The sequence below is a fragment of the Globicephala melas genome, chromosome 2, assembly GCF_963455315.2.
Source record: "Globicephala melas chromosome 2, mGloMel1.2, whole genome shotgun sequence".
Classification (NCBI taxonomy): domain Eukaryota; kingdom Metazoa; phylum Chordata; class Mammalia; order Artiodactyla; family Delphinidae; genus Globicephala; species Globicephala melas.
Genome location: NC_083315.2, coordinates 56,757,308 through 56,775,736, shown reverse-complemented (window position 1 = coordinate 56,775,736; position 18,429 = coordinate 56,757,308). Strand labels below are relative to the sequence as shown.

Here is an 18,429-nt window from a genome sequence, read left to right as displayed (position 1 = left end):
TACCGTTTCTCCTGGCGTCCGCAGGTGCTGTGCATGTCCTGGTTTTCTCTCCCTGTCCATCTCTACCTGTTGTAACCTTTCTGCTCTCCATCCCATTCATGCCTACTCAAGGCATCCCCTTCCCAGTTCTTTTTTTTTTTTAACCTTTTGAGATTTCATTATAATTTTATCCAAGGAAGAAAACAAAAACAGATTCTGAGAAGCGACTCTGGGGTTTTCCGTAAGTGATGCGCAGAAGCTTCATGTCGCGAGCAGAGCTTCTTGGATATGTAGAGGGGGACTTTTCTCTTGCCTCTTCCTTTTCAGCCTTCTGCCCTGAATGCCCGCTCAGAGCCAAACCTGGGGTTACTGGATGAGTAACCTCTCAGTGGTGACCATGTAACTAGCCAGACCCAAGTTTCCATTGTGAGTGACGTAACAGGTGATACATACGGTCCCCTTTCCCACCCCACGTGTGTGCCGTGGATGCAGTTCTTTGAGAAAGCCCCACCGCAGTGATTCATTTGTCTGAAGCCCCGTTTCAAGTAGACTGGTATCAAGAAAGTTGTTTTTAAACCATCATGTGTTCTTTTCCCCTTATATTCACCCCTGGATTTTTTGTGCATAAAAGGATTAGTTGGAACTTCTTGAACAAAAAACTCGAAGAATTAGCTGCATTAGCGAAAATCTTATCGTGAAAACATTTTAAAAAATGAGGCTGGCTGCTCATTGGGAAACAATTTCATCATCTTTAAACAAAACCAAATGAAGGAATGTGGATGTAGCTTTGCTTCTCAAACTAGGAAATGCCACCCTTGCCAAGGAACACTCGTTTAGTGTTCTTTCTTGGAGAACTAGAAGTTGCTGTGGCCGTGAGAGAGTGCAGCATACTGCAGAGGCCTCTGTGAAGACGGGCCGTGCTGCCCGGGTCTGGGCTAGGAGGCTGGAGCTCACCTTGTTCTCCGTTTGCTTGTAGATTGGTGGCAGTGGCCCTCCTATACTTGGAACAAGAAGACGCTTTCTGGTGTCTAGTCACCATAGTGGAAGTTTTCATGCCTCGAGACTATTACACAAAGACTCTTTTAGGATCCCAGGTACTTCTAAAACTATTGTGCTTCAAGTCAAAAACCTGTAGAATTAGAGCTGAAATGTGGCCTGAATTAAGCCTTGGTGGGGGAGGCTCCATGTGTGTGGACCCCTGAACAAGGTGCACACCGAGGCTGGGCCTGCCCTGGAGACTGGGCTGGGCTGCTTGTGAGCAAGTGCCGGGTCAGGCTCACTTAGTGCCCTGGAAGCCAGCAGAGTGATTGCTACATCCAGAGAGAAACAGACCAGGCCTGCAGACCTGCTCTGTGGTCACTGCTCAGCACTGTCTACCCTGGGCTCGGCCTGCCTGGCCAGCTAAGTCACAATCCAGGGGTGCCTGGGGAACTTGGTGTGTTAGCTTGGGTTCTCCAAGAAGTGGAGACCAAGGCAGAAGCAGATGTGCCAGAGATTCTGAGGAAAAAGACCTGTGAAGGATCTAGGGGAGGGACTGGGAAGGCCCCGTGAACCCCCAGACCAGGGGAAGGAAGGAGGTTTGGGTAGGTGGGAAAAATCCCAGCCTACTGTGAGGTTCTGAGAAAGTTTCGGCCAGGCCCGTGTGGCGTCCTCAAGCCAACGTCACCTGTTCAAGGTGCACACATCTCAGTGGGAACGGGCTGCATTAGTGCCCTCCCTGCTCACTCACTGGCTGGAAGCAGCGGGGGCGACATGGCTTCTGTAAACAAATGTGGTGATGGATCCAGAGGGGCAGCGCTGGGGCTGTCAGTACCGCCCACAGCAGGAGATGTAAACAAGCACAGTTCATGCCCACCACGCCTGGAGTCTGAAGCCAGGGGGCGGGTAGGATGATGTGGGCTGGGAGAGTCCAGGGGTTCTGTCTCCACTTGGGACAGTCCCGACCCTGGACCAGACCCTTGGCCGTTGCAGCCCAGGGCATCTCTTCCCTCTGCTGGGCTGGGGGTGCTGCCGTGACTGGCTTCTGTAATGGCCTTTCCCTGCTTCCCCACTGGCAGCCCTCTTCCTGTGTCTGACATTTGGTCCAGTCCTGCCCAAGAGCCTTTTTTTCTCTTGACCGCAGCTGTGCCTGTGTCTGTGCTCGTTGCATCCTCTTATCCAGGTTCGTGCTAGTGCTTGGCCTGCCTGCTCACAGCCACTCCTTGCCCTCACTGCTCTACTCCTGTCCTGACAGCTGGCCCGCAGGCTGTCTCCCAGCTCCTGTGTCGGTCAGCGGAGGAGGGCGCGGCAGCCGAAGGCAGTTTTCTCCCTCTCCGTCCTGGGTACTGCCTCTTCCGGTGACTGTCTCCTCCGTGGTGCCAGCTCCTGTCTGGCGGGTTCTTCATGCCAGCGGGGACCTCCCTGCTCCAGCCTGGGGGTGGCTTCCTGCCCTGGCCTCTGGACTGCCTCACTATCAACTGTTTGGTTTCTCAGCTTTTCCGTCACCAGTGTGACTGTTGCCCTGGGTAAATCCCTGTTATAAATGTTTAGGGTGGCTTCTGTTTGCCTAGTTGAGCCCTGAATTTTACTTTCTATTTGCATTTCTGCCTCTGGAGGGATCCTCATTACTGCCCTCTGTTACCACCTGTACTGCCCCCTCACCCGCTAGTTCCCCAGGCCAGGAACTCGAGTCAGCCTGCACCACTCCTTCCTCTCTCTCTGTGTCCCTGGAGTTGCTGTTTCTGATCACTGCCACCGCCTGGCGGCTCTTAGATTCATTCTCTCATTCGCTCCTCACTGTTAGGTCACCATCCTCTCTCCTGCATCACTGCAGTTGCCTCATCTCCTCTCTTCCTGCCTTCACTCACCCAGCCCTTCTGTCCGCCTCACTCACAGATTCAGCCACATCCTCACCACCCCCCGCGCCCACCCCCCGCCTTCCGGGCAGAGCCCAGCCTCCTTCCACACCCTGACCTGCCCGTTTGCTGGGCTGCTGGGAGCGCAGCATGCCCTGTGATGGAGCCCTTGTCCTCTGGTGGTACGCCATTCTCTGTGTACTTTTGTACACAGTTCCACTACCTAGATGGCATTGCCCCGCTTACCTCCCTAGAAAGCTGCTGCTCAGCCTGAGCTCACGTGCCCCTTCCTCTGTGATACTTTCCCGCCTTCCCAAAGCTGACTTCAGAGCCTGCTCCCGTTCCCACTGCTCTGGCCCAGGCCTCGGTGACGGTGGTTATCATCCTGGGTCGTCCTGCGTGCTTGCTTGTCTTCCAGCTTAAGGGCTGCAGCCCTGTCTTTCATTTTAGTGTCTCTCGCACCCAGAAGTGAGTGTCTGAATTCACGTGAGCTCTTTGCCCAGGGAAAGGGAGCCCCAGCCCGTTGCTAGCAGCCACACAGCTGCACAAAGCCATGTGAGTGGAGGTATGGTTATCCCCATTTTACTTGGGAGAAAACTGAGGATCAAATCCACTAAGCATCTTGCCTGAGGTGCCACCACAGAGAGCCCAAGCTGGGGTTTGGCCTCAGACATCTGTGGCTCTGGGCCCAGGCTCTCCCCCTGCCACTGCCTCTTGGAGTGCTGTGGGAGGACGGCAGGAGGGTGAGCTTTGCCCTTCCTACAGAGCAGGCTTTCCTTTGGGTTCCTGTCCTAGCTACATGGATGTCACCTGATCCCGGAGAAGCCCATCTGGTCTCCCTGTGATCGCTTCACTTTGCTAATTAAACTAGAGATTAGTTTTTGTTAAGATAGTGGGTAAACTAGTAGGAAATGAACAGCAGCGGGAAGAGGCAGCTGGCACAGTCAGGTGCGAATAAAGAGGTCAGTAAAGAAAGTTTTATATGTTCATGGACACCTGGAAGCTAGTAGCTTCAAAATTTCAGGTGGGGGCTTCCCTGGTGGCGCAGTGGTTGAGAGTCCACCTGCCAATGCAGGGGACACGGGTTCGTGCCCCGGTCCGAGAGGATCCCACGTGCCGCGGAGCGGCTGGGCCCGTGAGCCACGGCCGCTGAGCCTGTGTGTCCGGAGCCTGTGCTCCACAACGGGAGAGGCCACGACAGTGAGAGGCCCGCGTACCGCAAAAAAAAAAAAAAAAAAAAATTTCAGATGACTCAGTGTTTCTGAATGAGAAAAATGAAGCACTGATCTTTCTTAGTTCCACTGAGGTGTGGTTGAGCACATCAGTGCTCGGTGTGCTCAGTGTGCTTGGGCTCGGGGTTACATGGCCGGGTTGGAAGACAGGCCCTGTCCTGGAGCTGTGGAGCTTGGCCACATCACTTAACATCTCTGTGCCTCAGTTTCCCTTTCTGTAAGATGAGTGTCATATTCTCCTCTTATAGAGTGTCTGAGGTTGAAATCAGATGATGCATTAGAAGAGTTTAATATGATTAGAACACTGTAAAAACTCAATAAAATTATTATTAATAGTTTTATTACAGGCAGAAGGGGAAGACCTATTTTAAGTATGTGAATTTAAGATAAAATTTGCCTCACATTGTCACATCAACATAAATGTAAACTCTAAAGAGACATTTTCCCCGACTTTAAGGTTTTTTAAAAAAATTTTTGGTTGCATTGGGTCTTCGTTGCTGTGTGTGGGCGTTCTCTACTTGTGACGAGCGGGGGCTACTCTTGGTTGTGGTGCGAGGGCTTCGCGTTCCAGTGGCTTCTCTTGTTGTGGAGCACAGGCTCTAGGTGCACGGGCCTCAGTAGTTGTGGCGTGTGGGCTTCAGTAGTTGTGGCTTGCGGGCTCTACAGCGCAGGCTCAGTAGTTGTGGCGCACAGGCTTAGTTGCTCCGTGGCATGTGGGATCTTCCCGAACCAGGGATCCACCCTGTGTCCCCTGCATTGGCAGGTGGATTCTTTTTTTTTTTTGCGGTACGCAGGCCTCTCACTGTTGTCGCCTCTCCCGTTGCGGAGCACAGGCTCCGGACGCGCAGGCTCAGCGGCCATAGCTCACGGACCTAGCTGCTCCGCGGCATGTGGGATCTTCCCGGACCGGGGCACGAACCCATGTCCCCTGCATCGGCAGGTGGACTCTCAACCACTGCGCCACCAGGGAAGTCCCTCCCCCTGACTTTAAAAGTAATAGATGCTGTCTGAAGTTAGGTAATACAGAAATATATATTAAGAAAATGAAAAATCACCTGTTATCCTACCAGCTTGAGAATCACAGTTAGCATTTTGATATATTTAATTTTTACTTTTTCCCAATACATTTAGGTATCCAAATTGAGAGACTGATTATCCTGGCTGGTTCACGTGACAGCATGAGCATTTTCTCATACAGTTATATAGTTTTTAACCATCGTATTTGGTGGCTGTAATATTCCATTGGGTGAATGGACTTGAGGTATTTAACCATTCTCCTATGATGGACATTGCATAAGGCCACTCTTAAAATGCGGATGGCTTTGTGTGTGCAGTCAGCCCCCAGCGCTGTACTTTGCGAATCGCTGTCAGCTGCCTCCTGCCAGAGCCCAGTGCCTGAGCCCCTTAACGCTGCGCTGCAGCCCAGATGCTCAGCAGCTTCTCCGTCAGTTCAGTGCACATTGTGCACCAGGACCTCGCTAGGCGCTGAGGACACAGAGATGAATACAGTCATTCCACGTCCTCTTGAGCTGAGAGGGGCTGAACAGAGGCCCGAGCAAGTGTCCCTGGCAGCCTGCCCCACGCCAGCCATCTGCCAAGCACCCGGCAGCCTCGAGAACAAGACACCATCTGCCACCTACCTGGGAGGAGAGGTGTGTGCCTCGTTCTTCTCCCATTTCAAGGCCAGCTGACTGGTCCCTTCCTCTCAGGCACTTTCAGCCCAGTCCCTCTGGGCAGAGTGCATCACATCGCCATCTCTTGGTCCAATGGTCAGCTGTCTGTGTCCCTTGCCCGTTTATAACCCCTTAAAAGTAGCACCTTGTCCTGTTGTCTCTTGTCCCCAGCCCTGGCCAGTGCTAAGCAGGAAGTGTGTGCAAATATGTAGTCGTTGTTTAAATGTTGAGGGATGGAATAGCAGCAGCAGAAAAGAAGACCCATCACTAGTGAGTGATGCTGACCCTGCCCAGTGGGAGGAGCTGGGCCTCCAGGGAAGCTGACCGAAGAAGACGTCCAGGAGTGGCCTGTCAGAGTGGCTACCGCACATGCGTGCATGGGATGCTTTTACAACTTGCCTTTCAGCTGTTGGTCCACCTATCAGAATTTTACAGAGGTGGGAAGTGGATGTGGGTGAGAAGGTGAGAGGCTGATACTTTTTGCACACTATGGGATGGTTTTATAACTTAAAAAAAATAAATTTATTATTTTTGCCTGCACTGGGTCTTCGTTGCTGCACGCGGGCTTTCTCTACTTTCGGCGAGTGGGGGCTACTCTTCGTTGCAGTGCGCGGGCTTCTCATTGCGGTGGCTTCTCTTGTTGCAGAGCACAGGCTTGAGGCACGCGGGCTCAGTAGTTGTGGCTCACGGGCTCTAGAGCGCAGGCTCAGTAGTTGTGGTGCACGGGCTTAGTTGCTCCGCGGCACGTGGGATCTTCCTGGACCAAGGATCGAACCCGTGTCCCCTGCATTGGCAGGTGGATTCTTAATTACTGCACCACCAGGGAAGTCCTATAACTTCTTATATACTTTTGTTTTTTAAGTCTTCCAAGAAAACTTAATTATATTTCATTTCAGCAAATTTAGATCTTCAAAATTTTGTCTCTTCTAGTCAGAAAGCAAACTGGACAAAAATGTATGTTTCCAACCATGATTCCTGTATCTTATCCTCTGTGCACCCTAGGGTGACTTTACAATTTTTTGGAATCATTTCTGTAAAAAATAATGTTTTTTAGTTTTTTAAGTTACTTTTAAAATTTTAAATTTCAACCAATGATACCTACTTGAACCTATGTAACATTCTTTTTTTAAAAAAAATTTTTGACTATAATGGCTTCTATATTTTTTTTAAAAAGCAGACCTTCCTAAAAGGATAAACAATTCAGATTTTCAGAGTTTTGGATTGTCCTAAAAAAAGGACATTTTAAAATGTCATTTTAACATTTATCTAGATTGTTTTTAGTTATTTTAATATCCCAGTAATCCCAAGAATTATCACATCTTCTATCTTACCTTGACTGATATGCAGGTGAAAGTTTGGCAGGTTTTTCTGGGATCCATTCCTAGGAGTAAGCTTGCTGTAGGGTGAGGCTTCCTGTTTCCTGGGTGTTGCCGGATTGCTCTCCTAAATGGTTGTACCGGTTCGCACTCCCCTCACAGTGTACCATTCAGGGAACGCTAAGGAGGTGATACACTTCCCGTGCAGCTGGCTCTTCCTCACTGCGCTCTCGTTCCTGGACGGCCTGGCTTTGGCCCATTGTGCATCTGTGGCTTGCTTTCCTCTGCTGGTCTCTTTCTCACGGTTTCACCACTCACCTAAGGTGACGTCACTCCACCCAGGCCCTGGAGCCTCAGCCTCGGGTCTCTGGTGGGCTGCAGTTATCCTGCTGCAGATGCCCCTCGGGCACCAGCGTGTCCCAGTCTCCCCCAGCCCAGCCCTCATTCCTGTGATCCGGCCTCAGGGAACCACGCTCTGCCCTCTCTGTGCCCCTGTGGGAAGCCTGTGTATTCTGAGCACCCCTTTTCCTGACCTCTGACAGCAGAGGGGTCCGTAGGTTCATACAGACTTTACCTCTACACAGTTCTGATCCAGGCGCCCCTCTCCTCCCACCACCTTTCCTTGGTTCAGATTTTCATCACCTCTGCCCCGGGTGTGGTGGGGCCTCCATGGGGCCTTGCTTCCCCTTCAGCTTGGCCCCCTGTTTCAGGTGGAGAGATGGATCTAAAGGACAAATCCAACCACATCACTCTCCTGCTTAAAGCCTCTTAACGCTTCTCCTTCATTGCCTGCTGCGTTTTTCAAACATGAGGAATCGGGATTGGCACTAGCTTTTTTTGTTTTTTTCATCAAATTAAGTTGAATAGAGTAGAACTGTCCTACTTTGTGAGGTTAAGTATTGTTTGTGAGTTTGTTTCTCTTCTGTGCACACAGACTAGGTGATGGCTGATGTATATTTTCTTGTGGGTCACAGACAAAGGCTGGAAAAGCCCCTGGCCTGTAGGTGAGGTTTGCCCCTCAGGGACCTGGTGCTTCTGCCGGGCTGAGCTGCGTCCTTCTCACCCCTTCTGTCCAGAATCCTGTGCTCCCACTGCAGGGCTGTTCTCCTCCAGGCTTGGCTGGGACCTGTCCGGGGCTCTGTAATGCTCTGTAAACACATCGCTACCAAGCCCTGGTGGCCACAGCTATCGTAATGGTCCATACATCTGGCTTCCCCACTTGTCTTTTAGCTCCTAGAGGTCAGGGCTGAACCTGATTCAACTCTCTGCCCAGCCCTGGCCCCTGCTTGACACAGAGCATGGAGGGGTAACAGCCACCTATTTTGATATGTGTTTACCTAAGTCTCATGTAATCTTCACAGTAGCCCTGGGAGAGAGAGATCATTAACTTTTCCAGATGAGGCACAGAGCTGTCTAGAACATAATCTGCCCAAGGCCACCCAGCTAGAAAGTGGTAGAGCCGAGAGCCAGACTCAGGTCCAGCTGACTCTGGAGTCCTTGCTCCCTCACTGCCCCACGCAGCCCAGTAAATATTTGGTGAATGGATGTGGTGATATCACACTTCCTCTTTGGCCCGGGACTCGGCTATATGGCCCTTTGCAGCAGCACCCTCTGTATTTCCACGTGGATTAGCAAGACCGGCTACACCACCGGCTCTGCGGCAGCCCATTTTCATGGGGCATTTTGAGTACAGGAGTGGCTTTCAGGCCACAGAACCCACCCCCATACCCTGTGGAAAGGATGACAGTCAGGGGGCACTTGGTGAGCACCTGCAGTGTGCAAGGCAGCTGCTTCTCGGGCTCACCCCAGGGTGGGTGCAGAGCAGTCCGCTCTGGGGTGAGCCCGCCCCGCATTTGGAACAGCTGTGCTGCTGTGTGTTGTGATGGGCCTGCAGCCCCTCCGGGGCCCCGGATGGCCTGCTCAGTGCAGTGGCAGCCCCCGTACACTTCTCCCCTTTGCTCCCTCTCCAGGTGGACCAGCGGGTGTTCAGAGACCTCATGAGCGAGAAGCTGCCTCGACTGCATGCCCACTTTGAACAGTACAAAGTGGACTACACCCTCATCACGTTCAACTGGTTTCTGGTGGTGTTTGTGGACAGCGTCGTTAGTGACATCCTCTTTAAGATATGGGACTCCTTCCTTTACGAGGGACCAAAGGTGGGTCTGCTTGCTGCATGACTCCATGGGCGGCGGCAGTGGCAGCAGAGTGGCCGGCTTAGCTGGGACGCAGGAAGGGTGCCGAGGGGCAGAGTGATCCCAGCACCAGGTGCTGCTGGAGGTTGGTCTGGGGTCGCAGGAAACTGCAGTCATTTGCTCGTTTATCAGAAACATTGAGTCTCTGCCAAACCCTGTGCCAGGCATGGGGGCTTTGATGGTTTGCAGTCTGAGCCTCAACTTCTGTCAAACAGATGGCGGTATTATCCCCACTGTATGGATGAGGACGTAGAGGCCCAGAGTAAACAGAGGATCAGGGGCAGACTCGGGGGGGCAACTTCAGAGCCCTACTGCCCACAAGCCTCCCACCCAATCTGTTTTATGTGTTAGAAAAATCAGTTTGTGAGTAACACATGATAAACTCAAATCACATAACTAAGGGCGTGCAGTAGAAAAGAGATCCCCAGTCTCCTAGCCGTTCTTCTCAATGTACTGTATCTTTTTTTCAAGGTATTTTATGTATATCTAAAATACGTTTTTTTAATTTATTATTTATTGGTGATAGTTTCATATCAGGGCATATAGATCTGGCTCTTTTTTTTTTAAACTCTGCATAGTATTTCCTTCTACAGATGAACCAGAAATTTACATAACAGTCCCCTGATGATGGACACTCACACTGTTTGCAGCCTTTTGCCACTTCAAACTGTGCTGCCATGACTCTTTATAATTGTCTTTCTATAGGTGCAAGTGCATCTATAGGTTTAGTCCTAGAAGTGGAAGTGCTAGGTCCAGGGTAAATTCAGAATCCAAGGACCCTGTAGTTTTCATCAAGAATGCCAAATTGCCCTGCGGAAGGGCCTTACCAGTTTCTACTCCCACCGGCAAAGTCTGAGTGTGTATATCACCTCACACTCTGTCCAGTACAGTACATTATCAACTTCTTAATCTAGTCTGTCATTATTGAAAAGAATTCTCAACCAGGGCTTAAACAGTGTTCCCTATTGGGCCACAGGTAGGGATGTTAAGAGAAAGATAATCTATTTAAACTCTGTAAATATTGTTTTCTAAATAAGAAAAAGTTCAGGTTGGTGCAAGCCAGCCCATGCCCTTACATGTGGGCGAAGCAATTTGTTCCAAAGCTGCTTGAACTTGCAGGACCACCAGGAGTCCATTCCCTCTGGCCTCAACACAGTGACCCAGAAACAAATCAGTAGGAAAAAAAAATTTATTTTCTTTCACCATATTCAGAAGTCAGAAATTCAGACCCTAGTTTCAGTAGGTGAGATAAAAACTGCCTCTGGAGGTGGAGCTTTCTAAGAGTTTCAGAGTCAGAGGACCCTGGTTTTGATTTAATTTAAAAATTATTTCTAGTTCTATATAGCTTATTGACTAGAAATTGTGAGCTAAATGTGGAAGGATTCCACAAAGATTCTACTCCTTAAGGAAATTTTTGGTTTGGGCTGAAGTGTTGCTGAAAACCACCAAAGAGTTGAAAACTTTTTTCTATTAAGAAAGGCACTGGTGGAAATGGCACCTCAGGTCAAGTGCCTGCCCCAGGGCAGGCCGTGCAGGGAGGCCTTCCATCCCTGGAGCCGGTGCCTGGAGCCACGGTGCTTCTCTACTCATAGATTTCCCTGTCCTTTCCACAGGTTATCTTCCGCTTTGCCCTGGCACTTTTTAAATACAAGGAAGAGGAGATCCTGAAATTGCAAGATTCAATGTCCATATTCAAGTATCTCCGTTACTTCACCCGCACTATCCTTGACGCTAGGTGAGTCCTTGGGGGAATCCCCAGACGTCCAGGCGGGCAGGGATCCTGACCTCTGCTTCCTCGAGAACGGACTGGCCCGGCCGTCTCAGACCCAGAGCCTTCCCAGGTGTGCAGTGGTGAGAGAGGGTGCTTCCTCCCAGGGAAAAGGGGGAAAGGAGCGGCCTCCAGAGACTAGGGAGGAGCTAAGATGAAAGATGCTTTTATCCTTTATTCAGCAAACATAAATCCCCGCAACCAAAGCACATTATTTGTCTAGTGAGCACTTGCTGAGTATGAACCACACGGCAAGCCCTCTGCCAGGCATTGAGGATGGTAGATGAGGAACACGCCCTGTCCTTGAAGAACCTGTGGGGAAGTGTTACGGCCTGGTTTGCTCAGAGCTGTGGTGGAGGAAGCCCGGGGATGGGGCAAGTGCCAGAGGAAGGCCGGGTGACCTGGGCCAGGCAGGGGTGGTGGGGAGTGGGCAGCCCGGGCAGAGGGACTCAGGAGCCGTGTGCTCGTAGGGCTGTGGGCGCACGGCGTGTTTGGGGGAACTGCCGCAGTGGCTCGGCCAGGGTGGGGCTGGCGCGGCAGGGATCGAGGCTGGGCGGGAGCAGAGCTGGGCTGTCAAGGCCCTTGTAGACTCTGCCCAGGACCTTGTGCTTCATCCTGAGCGTTGGGAAGTTCCTGCAGGGTTAGACACCAAAAGGGCACGTCAGGTTGGAGCAGGACTGACAGCAGGAGCCCAGGGGGTCCCGGCGAGAGAGGTGGTAGCCTGCAGCGAGGTGCCCCCAGAGACAGAAAAGAGGGGGCAGGTTGAAGGGGGTGGAGAAGGAATTTGAACTTCCAAGTCCCCTGGCTTTCTGGTCTGGGCAGCTGAGCATTCGGGAATCTCTTCACCCCCTCGCTCCCCAGCCACACACTTTTTGCCTGTTCTGAGCCACCCTCGTTGTCCGTGTGTCCCCTGAACTACAGTTGGCAGCGGCTCTGGCCCCGATGACCAAGGCTGGGTTCTCCAGGGGAGTTCTGTGGGCCTGCTGCTGATTGGGCAAGTGAGGGCGCACGTCCCTGCGAACCACGGAGGCAGCGCTAACGTTCGCTGTGCCGAGGTGCTGGGAGCTGCCCGTGCTGCACGGGAGTGGATCCCTGCAGCAGACTTGTGGCCTCTTGAAAACCACAGGAGTCCTTTGACTGAGAAACATTTGGAGCTTATTAATGTTTTTCAAACTCTGTTGACTGCCACCCATAATAAGAACATTTTATCTCACAACCTAGGACACACATACTGGAGTGTATGTAACTGAAACAAAAGAATTTGTTGAAATATTTCCAGTGCTTGCCAAAGATCTGTGCTGTACCCTCTGATATATTTTCTAAATACACTGTTTATTGCATATTTAAAATGCTCGTCATGACTCACTCAATTGATTCCTTGATCCACTGATGGGTGACAACCTACTTGACAGACACCAGTCCCCCCCCCCCCCCCCCCCGCCGTGATATGCTCACCTGATGGGGAGGGAGGCCTTCTCTCCTTGGCTGAGGTAGGGAGAGGTGGTTGGGCAGCGTCCAGGCCTCTGGTCAGCCAGGAGGGGCTGAGGGCTCCGGGGCTGCAGGAGTCTCGTGGCAGGAGAGCATGTGGGGCCGGAGAGGGGGGAAGGAGGACCATTCCCCTGTGGTTCTCTTGAGTGAGGCCAAGGGACCAGGGAGGTGGACGCTGGGAGAAGGTGCTGGCTGAGGCCACACCTGGCTTCCTTGGATGTCACCACCATTGTTAGGATCTTTTACTTGGGAAGTAGATTTTTAAGATGTTTTCAAGCTTATTGCTGTATCAACAATAATAGGATATCCAAGAATAATGTTTGCCTGTGAAAGATTGATGCTGAGTCCTGGGGTGAACCTTGAGAGCGTTGGTTAATCTCACTTCGGGTCAAGATGACAGGAGTGGCGTTCAGTGAATTTCACTCCAACAGCTAATGCGTGTGGAGGGCATCCTGCTCAGCCCCTAACGGTTTTGTGTGGGTTGTCAGTGCTGCCGGGTGGCAGAGACGCAAGGGGTGGTGGGCCTGGCTGGGATACGGTCAGCCCTGCGCACTCCTGCAGCGCCACCTGGTGAGTGGCTTTCGTGCAGTTTCCTGTCAGTTTGCCGCAGGAAGTCTGCGTCCACTGGACCCAGAGTTCCCTGTGCGGCGGGATCACCTGTGGGTGTTGTTAGGACTGCAGATGCCCTGGCCCCACCTCTGGACTGGGGCCCCAGTATTTTAATAAGCTCCCCAGACTAGCGGTTCCAAGGAGCGTCGACCTGCAGCGCCCTGATTGGTTCTGCGAGGAGGAGGCAGGCGACTGAGTGAGATGTGGTCAGGGGTGCGGTGCAACGAGATTAGACCCGTCTCTGAATCAGGACCTTCCGGGGCCTCGCACGCGCCAGGCGTTGTCTTCTGAATGTAGCTGACACAGGGCACTTTCTCATCTCTGGACCGCACCTGCCAGGCCCGAGGCAGAGCGGTGTGTGGTCCCCCACGCTGCCCCAGCCTGCGCTGACGGTGGCTGCCTGACGGAGGCAGCGGACAGTATCAATCCAATGCAGGGCTTTCTGTAGCAGGGAAGGGCCTGGACACTTGAATTTCAGGTGTATGGAGCCTGTGACTAATAGCTGATGGAGAAAAGGGGCTGGTCATGCAGGCCTGGTTCCCAGTCCCCAGCCAGCATTTTGTTTCACAGAGACCCACACTGAGTAGGCCTTTCCTGCTCACGAGTTCTAGAATATGCTCTGGGGAGCTCGGCTCTTAAAGCCAGCCTTTCTGACCCTTTACCTCCTTGCAGGAGCATCCTCTGGCTTGGAGTGAAGCATGTCTAAGGTGTGAGTGTTTAAAAATATAAGAGGGAGGGACTTCCTTGGTGGTCCAGTGGCTAAGACTCCGTGTTCCCAGGGCAGGGGGCCCGGGTTTGATCCCCGGTCAGGGAACTAGATCCCGCATGCCACGGCTAAGACCCGGTGCAGCCAAATAAACAAAATAAATAAATAAAATTTGACAATGTATGTAAGAGGGAGGGATGCTAAGGGCATGTACGCGTCACAGTAAAGCACCCCACGTGGTGGGGCAGCGGCAGGAGCGAACGGTTTGTTTTCTGACGGGCGGGGAGGAAGTCCTGTGACACTGCTGTTTCATCACAGCCTCTCCCGGGTCTGCAAGAGCACCAGGCCTTAGATCCCTGCTGCTGGGGCCGGCAGAAGGGAGGCGGGGGCTTAGTGTGCGAGGAACCGGCTTCTGTGACAACACCAGACGGCTGTGGCTGCCGTGATTAGCGCTGGAAGCCCTTAGCCAGGCCTTGGGCACTTTCTAGTCCTGTTTTTATTAAACCGCTGGCCAGTGGTTAGGGGCAAGGTACCGTGATTTTAAAGTATTTACTGTAGATGGGTGCCTTGACCTGGGGATAGTACGAAACCCACAAACTGCACGTCTCTCTGTAGACTGCGTCTTGACACGACACCTGTCACACCACTGAGTCTGACAGTTATCCCCAGGTTTGCTCGGGCATCCGTGCATCCATTCACGCCGCGTCAGTCCGTCCAGTGACAGAGCCTTTCTGAGCGCACCCTGCGCCAGGCTTCATGCTGGTTCCGAGGACTCAGAGGCACGTGGCCCCCACCATCGCTGAGCAAGTGCCAGACCCCGTCCTTGTGCTCACGGGTGGCAACTTGAGTAACCCCATGCCCAGGAGGCAGCGCCGCTGTTATCTGAACGTACAGATGAGGAATTGGGGGCTGGAAAGGGGAGTCACTTTCCCTGTTCTGCGTCCCATGGGGAGCGTGTCACGGTGGAGCTGGCGTCTGGATCCAGGCCGGCTTTCGGGGGCTGCCCCTGCAGCCTCTGCGTGAGCGCTGGCCTCCGAGTGACATATCTACATCGGGCCCTCGACGTGGTGTCCGGGGTCCGCCTCCCCACACCCCCAGGCCTCCAGGCTGGGCTGAAATGAGTGCTGTGTGTGAGCTCTCGCCTGAGCCCCCCTGATGCTCTGTCTCTGTGCTGTGTCCTGCCAGGAAGCTGATCGGTATCTCCTTTGGGGACCTGAACCCATTCCCCCTGCGCCAGATCCGGAACCGGCGCACCTACCACTTGGAGAAGGTCCGGCTGGAGCTGACGGAGCTGGAGGCCATCCGGGAGGACTTCCTGCGTGACCGGGACACCAGCCCTGACAAGGGCGAGCTGGTCAGCGACGAGGAGGAGGACTCCTGAGTGCCACCACTCCCAGCCTGCGACGCCGCTCTTCCTGCCTTCACAACCAAAGTGTGCCAAAAGGGTGAACTGCAGAGATGTTTCTGCTCGTTTCAAAGCCAGAATGTAACATCCGTGGTCTCTGGAAGTCTGCTGGGCAGATGTCCAAAGCCACACTGCACTTTCTCATTTCCGCTCGGGGTGGGGGTCTAATCTGTTTACAGCCGTCTTCACGCCATGGCACGTGGCTACTCGTATCCCGTCATGCTTTCCGCCTGATCAGTGCATCGCTAGGCTTACAGCTGGCAATTTTCAAGAGCCTATTTACAGCATCTGTCAGCTTTGTTGGTGACTCTGTGCTTAGAGAACCTTACGTGGGCCATCTCCCCTCGTGGTACCCCCTGTACGTCGTGGGCTGTCGTGGGCCGTGTTTTAAACAGTTGCTGTGGAGGGTGCCCACTGCACTTCACACACTCCTGGGCCAGAGTCTGACAGCTTTGGGTGGCATAAGGTTGGTGTGAATAAAGGAACTTCCTTAGGAAAGCAAGCACATCCTTTTCAGAAACGGCCTATAGAAAGCCCACAGACCTTCTGCTGGTGGCTTCAGGGTGCTGGCCGTGCCCCATTTCTGGGATAGCTTTTGCCCTTCCACGCACAGCCTTTCAAACAGTAACTCCCAACCTGCTGGCTCTCCAGACACCACACGCTCACTGTCCGCATGGCTCCACGAGGCTCTGTGCGAACCTCTTCTTTCCACCTGAGAGTTGACCCTTGGTTCGTTCTACCCGTGTGGATGGGATTCCAAGGAAACTGTGGATCGTCATCCTACAAGGCAGGCCCACCCTGGGTTGAGGGGACGGAGGGAGCTTTTCCGGGGGTGCTTTGCAGGGCAACGGTGCAGCTGCAGAGTGAATGCTGTTGGGCAGCTGGGAACTGTGGCTTCCTCGGGAACAGCCAGGGTGTCTGGCTGGGACGGCAGGAGGCCGGCTGCCAGGGCCTGGGCTGGGAAACCTTCACTTGAGGTCAAAGCTTTGGCGAGCCCTCCCAGATGCGTCCCCTCCCCACTGCCACTCGGGGGCATCCTTGTTCTCAGCAGCTGGCCTCCCCTGTGGGGTCACCATTGCTCCCAGTATGTGAGCCTGCCTAGGTAATTCTAGGACTTAGAGCACTACCTTTTTGAAGGCCTGGAAAGAGGCTTTGCGCAAGGAAGGTTATTTTTGCTTAATCACTCTGTGGACCATCCCTGACGTGTAGATATGAGACAATGTTTCCTGGACAGTATTACTCAAATAGGAAAGAAAATTTTACACTACCTGGAAAAAATTGGAAATAATCCTTAGTTGATACAAAACACAGACTATTGAAGCAGTGTAGTTTGAAACAGCACTTTTTTCATAAGCATTTTTTTTCCTGTCAACCTTCTAGCAGTATCATAGCTAGGGTGGCATTTCAGCGTACTAGACTTAAGCTCAACTTTTCTTTGGTCAAGCTGGTTAATTTGATCTCTTACTGTGTACAGGGAGCTGGCCTCTGTATGTAGCCAAAAGCCTTCGTCTGTTTTCAGGTGTCAGGAACATACTTCATCATCGTTTTTGTCTTTGGGAGCAGCTGTTTGAGGCCTGCCGTTTTCAGGAAGTTGCCTTGTGAGTTGGGCTGCGGCCTCGCCACTCTGCACAGACCCCCGCAGGACCACTGGGGCTGCTGGAGACCGCCTCCCGGCCCCCACCTCCCACACCTGCTGTCAGCCTAGCGGCCAGCAGCCCAGGAGGTGCAGTAGGAATGGGGTTGGGGCCCCACAGGTCAGCTCCAGCTTCCTTGAGACTTCAGTTTCCAAGCTGATTTCCCCCTGGAACTGCTGTGTCCTGTGGGCTAAAATGCTGCCTTTAGGAATATGCTTGTTTTGTCTGTTCTGCCTTGAAAAGACTCATCTTAAAAGCACCTGAATTGGGCCCAGGGACCAGCTGTGTGCGGCCGGTGTCAGCCGTGCCCTGAGCGGTGGTGGCGTGTTAGTATTTCCAGGCTGTTAGTATCGGTGGTCAGGCAGTGGGCGTGGGAGAGCAGAGAGAGAGATCGTGGAGGAAGTGGACCAGGAACCCTTGCTAGGAGGTTCTCCTCTCTGGAATAAAGCGCTAGGTGTCTAGCGGGAGGGAGAGGGAATGCTTGGCCCGATTCCAGACTGGGGACGGGATGGAGCTGATTCCTTCCTCCAGAATTGTAGGGTTTGGTCCCACTATTTTGAGCCAATGCTTCCCCTCTCCTTGTGCTGTTGAGGAAAGAGCTGCTCTGTACCCTCCAGTGCCTCCCCTGCTGGTCCCATGGGGAGGGCCCTTCTGACAGGTGCTAGCCTAGGGTGGGGCAGCCTCCAGCCTGCTTCCCAGGCACACACACCATGGCCAAGGGGAGCCGTGCTCATCACACCAGGTGGGAACTGCCAGCTTTCATGTTGGTGAGTTGTTTTGTGTGGGTTGAACATTTGTTAATACTTTTGTATATTTTCACTACAGTTTATATTTTTATAGGCTATTTTTATCACGGTTTTCTAGATTATGTACATCTATTTTATATAACAAGTTCTTCTGCGTGCACGACTCCTTTGTGCGTATTTATGTAAACCTGAGCGTCCGGAATCGCTCTGCACCTCTGTGCCATCTCTGACCTCTAGCCTTGACCATCACTGACTTCTCCTTATGTATGCATGGGCCCACTTCTTACCCCAGGTAGCCTCGGGGCTACTTGCAGTCATGCCGACAGCTATCCGACAGCAGCCAAGACTGCTGAGTGCTGGGAACAATTCTGGTTTCTACATTATATTGATATAGGAAGTACTCTAGGCAAATAGCCAGTCCTTTTTTTTTTTTTAAACTAAATGTATTACTGCACAAATCCCTCCTCCTCACTTTGCACGGTGTTGCCTTTCTGCCTGTGTTCTGGGCAGCTGGGCATGCCTGGGGCCATCCTCGCAGGCAGGAGGCTGGATGCCAGCAGTGGAGGACTCGGGGCATTGCCAAGTGACTCTTTCCTTTTATGTCACAGCAGCTTCTGTGCTTATCTTCAAGTTAAATTTTGGAATTGTCATACTAAAAGGCAAAATAAACAACTAATTTGTATAACCTTCTGGTTTGAAATGCAGTTACAGTCACTTGTGATGGGACTCAGCCCCAAGGGCTCGAAGGTGCCTCAGGGCTTATGGGGGGGGGCGCAGGGTGGGGGGCTCTTCACCTTCCAGCTGGGTGTTTCTGCATCCCTGTCTTTGGTTTGCTCTGGGCAGGTGG

The 18,429-nt window shown here is 52.5% G+C and overlaps 1 protein-coding gene across 1 annotated transcript in view; it reads left to right on the top strand.

Annotated features, from left to right (window-relative positions):
• TBC1D2B (TBC1 domain family member 2B) overlaps positions 1-18,126 on the top strand; it is an 87,009-nt gene extending 68,883 nt beyond the window's left edge. The window contains exons 10-13 of the mRNA XM_030874852.3: positions 956-1,073; positions 9,005-9,190; positions 10,840-10,961; positions 14,983-18,126. Of these exons, the coding sequence (XP_030730712.1) occupies positions 956-1,073; positions 9,005-9,190; positions 10,840-10,961; positions 14,983-15,178 (622 nt within the window). The 3' untranslated portion in view covers positions 15,179-18,126. The remainder of the gene's footprint in view (positions 1-955; positions 1,074-9,004; positions 9,191-10,839; positions 10,962-14,982) is intronic.
• Positions 18,127-18,429: the final 303 nt, after the last annotated feature.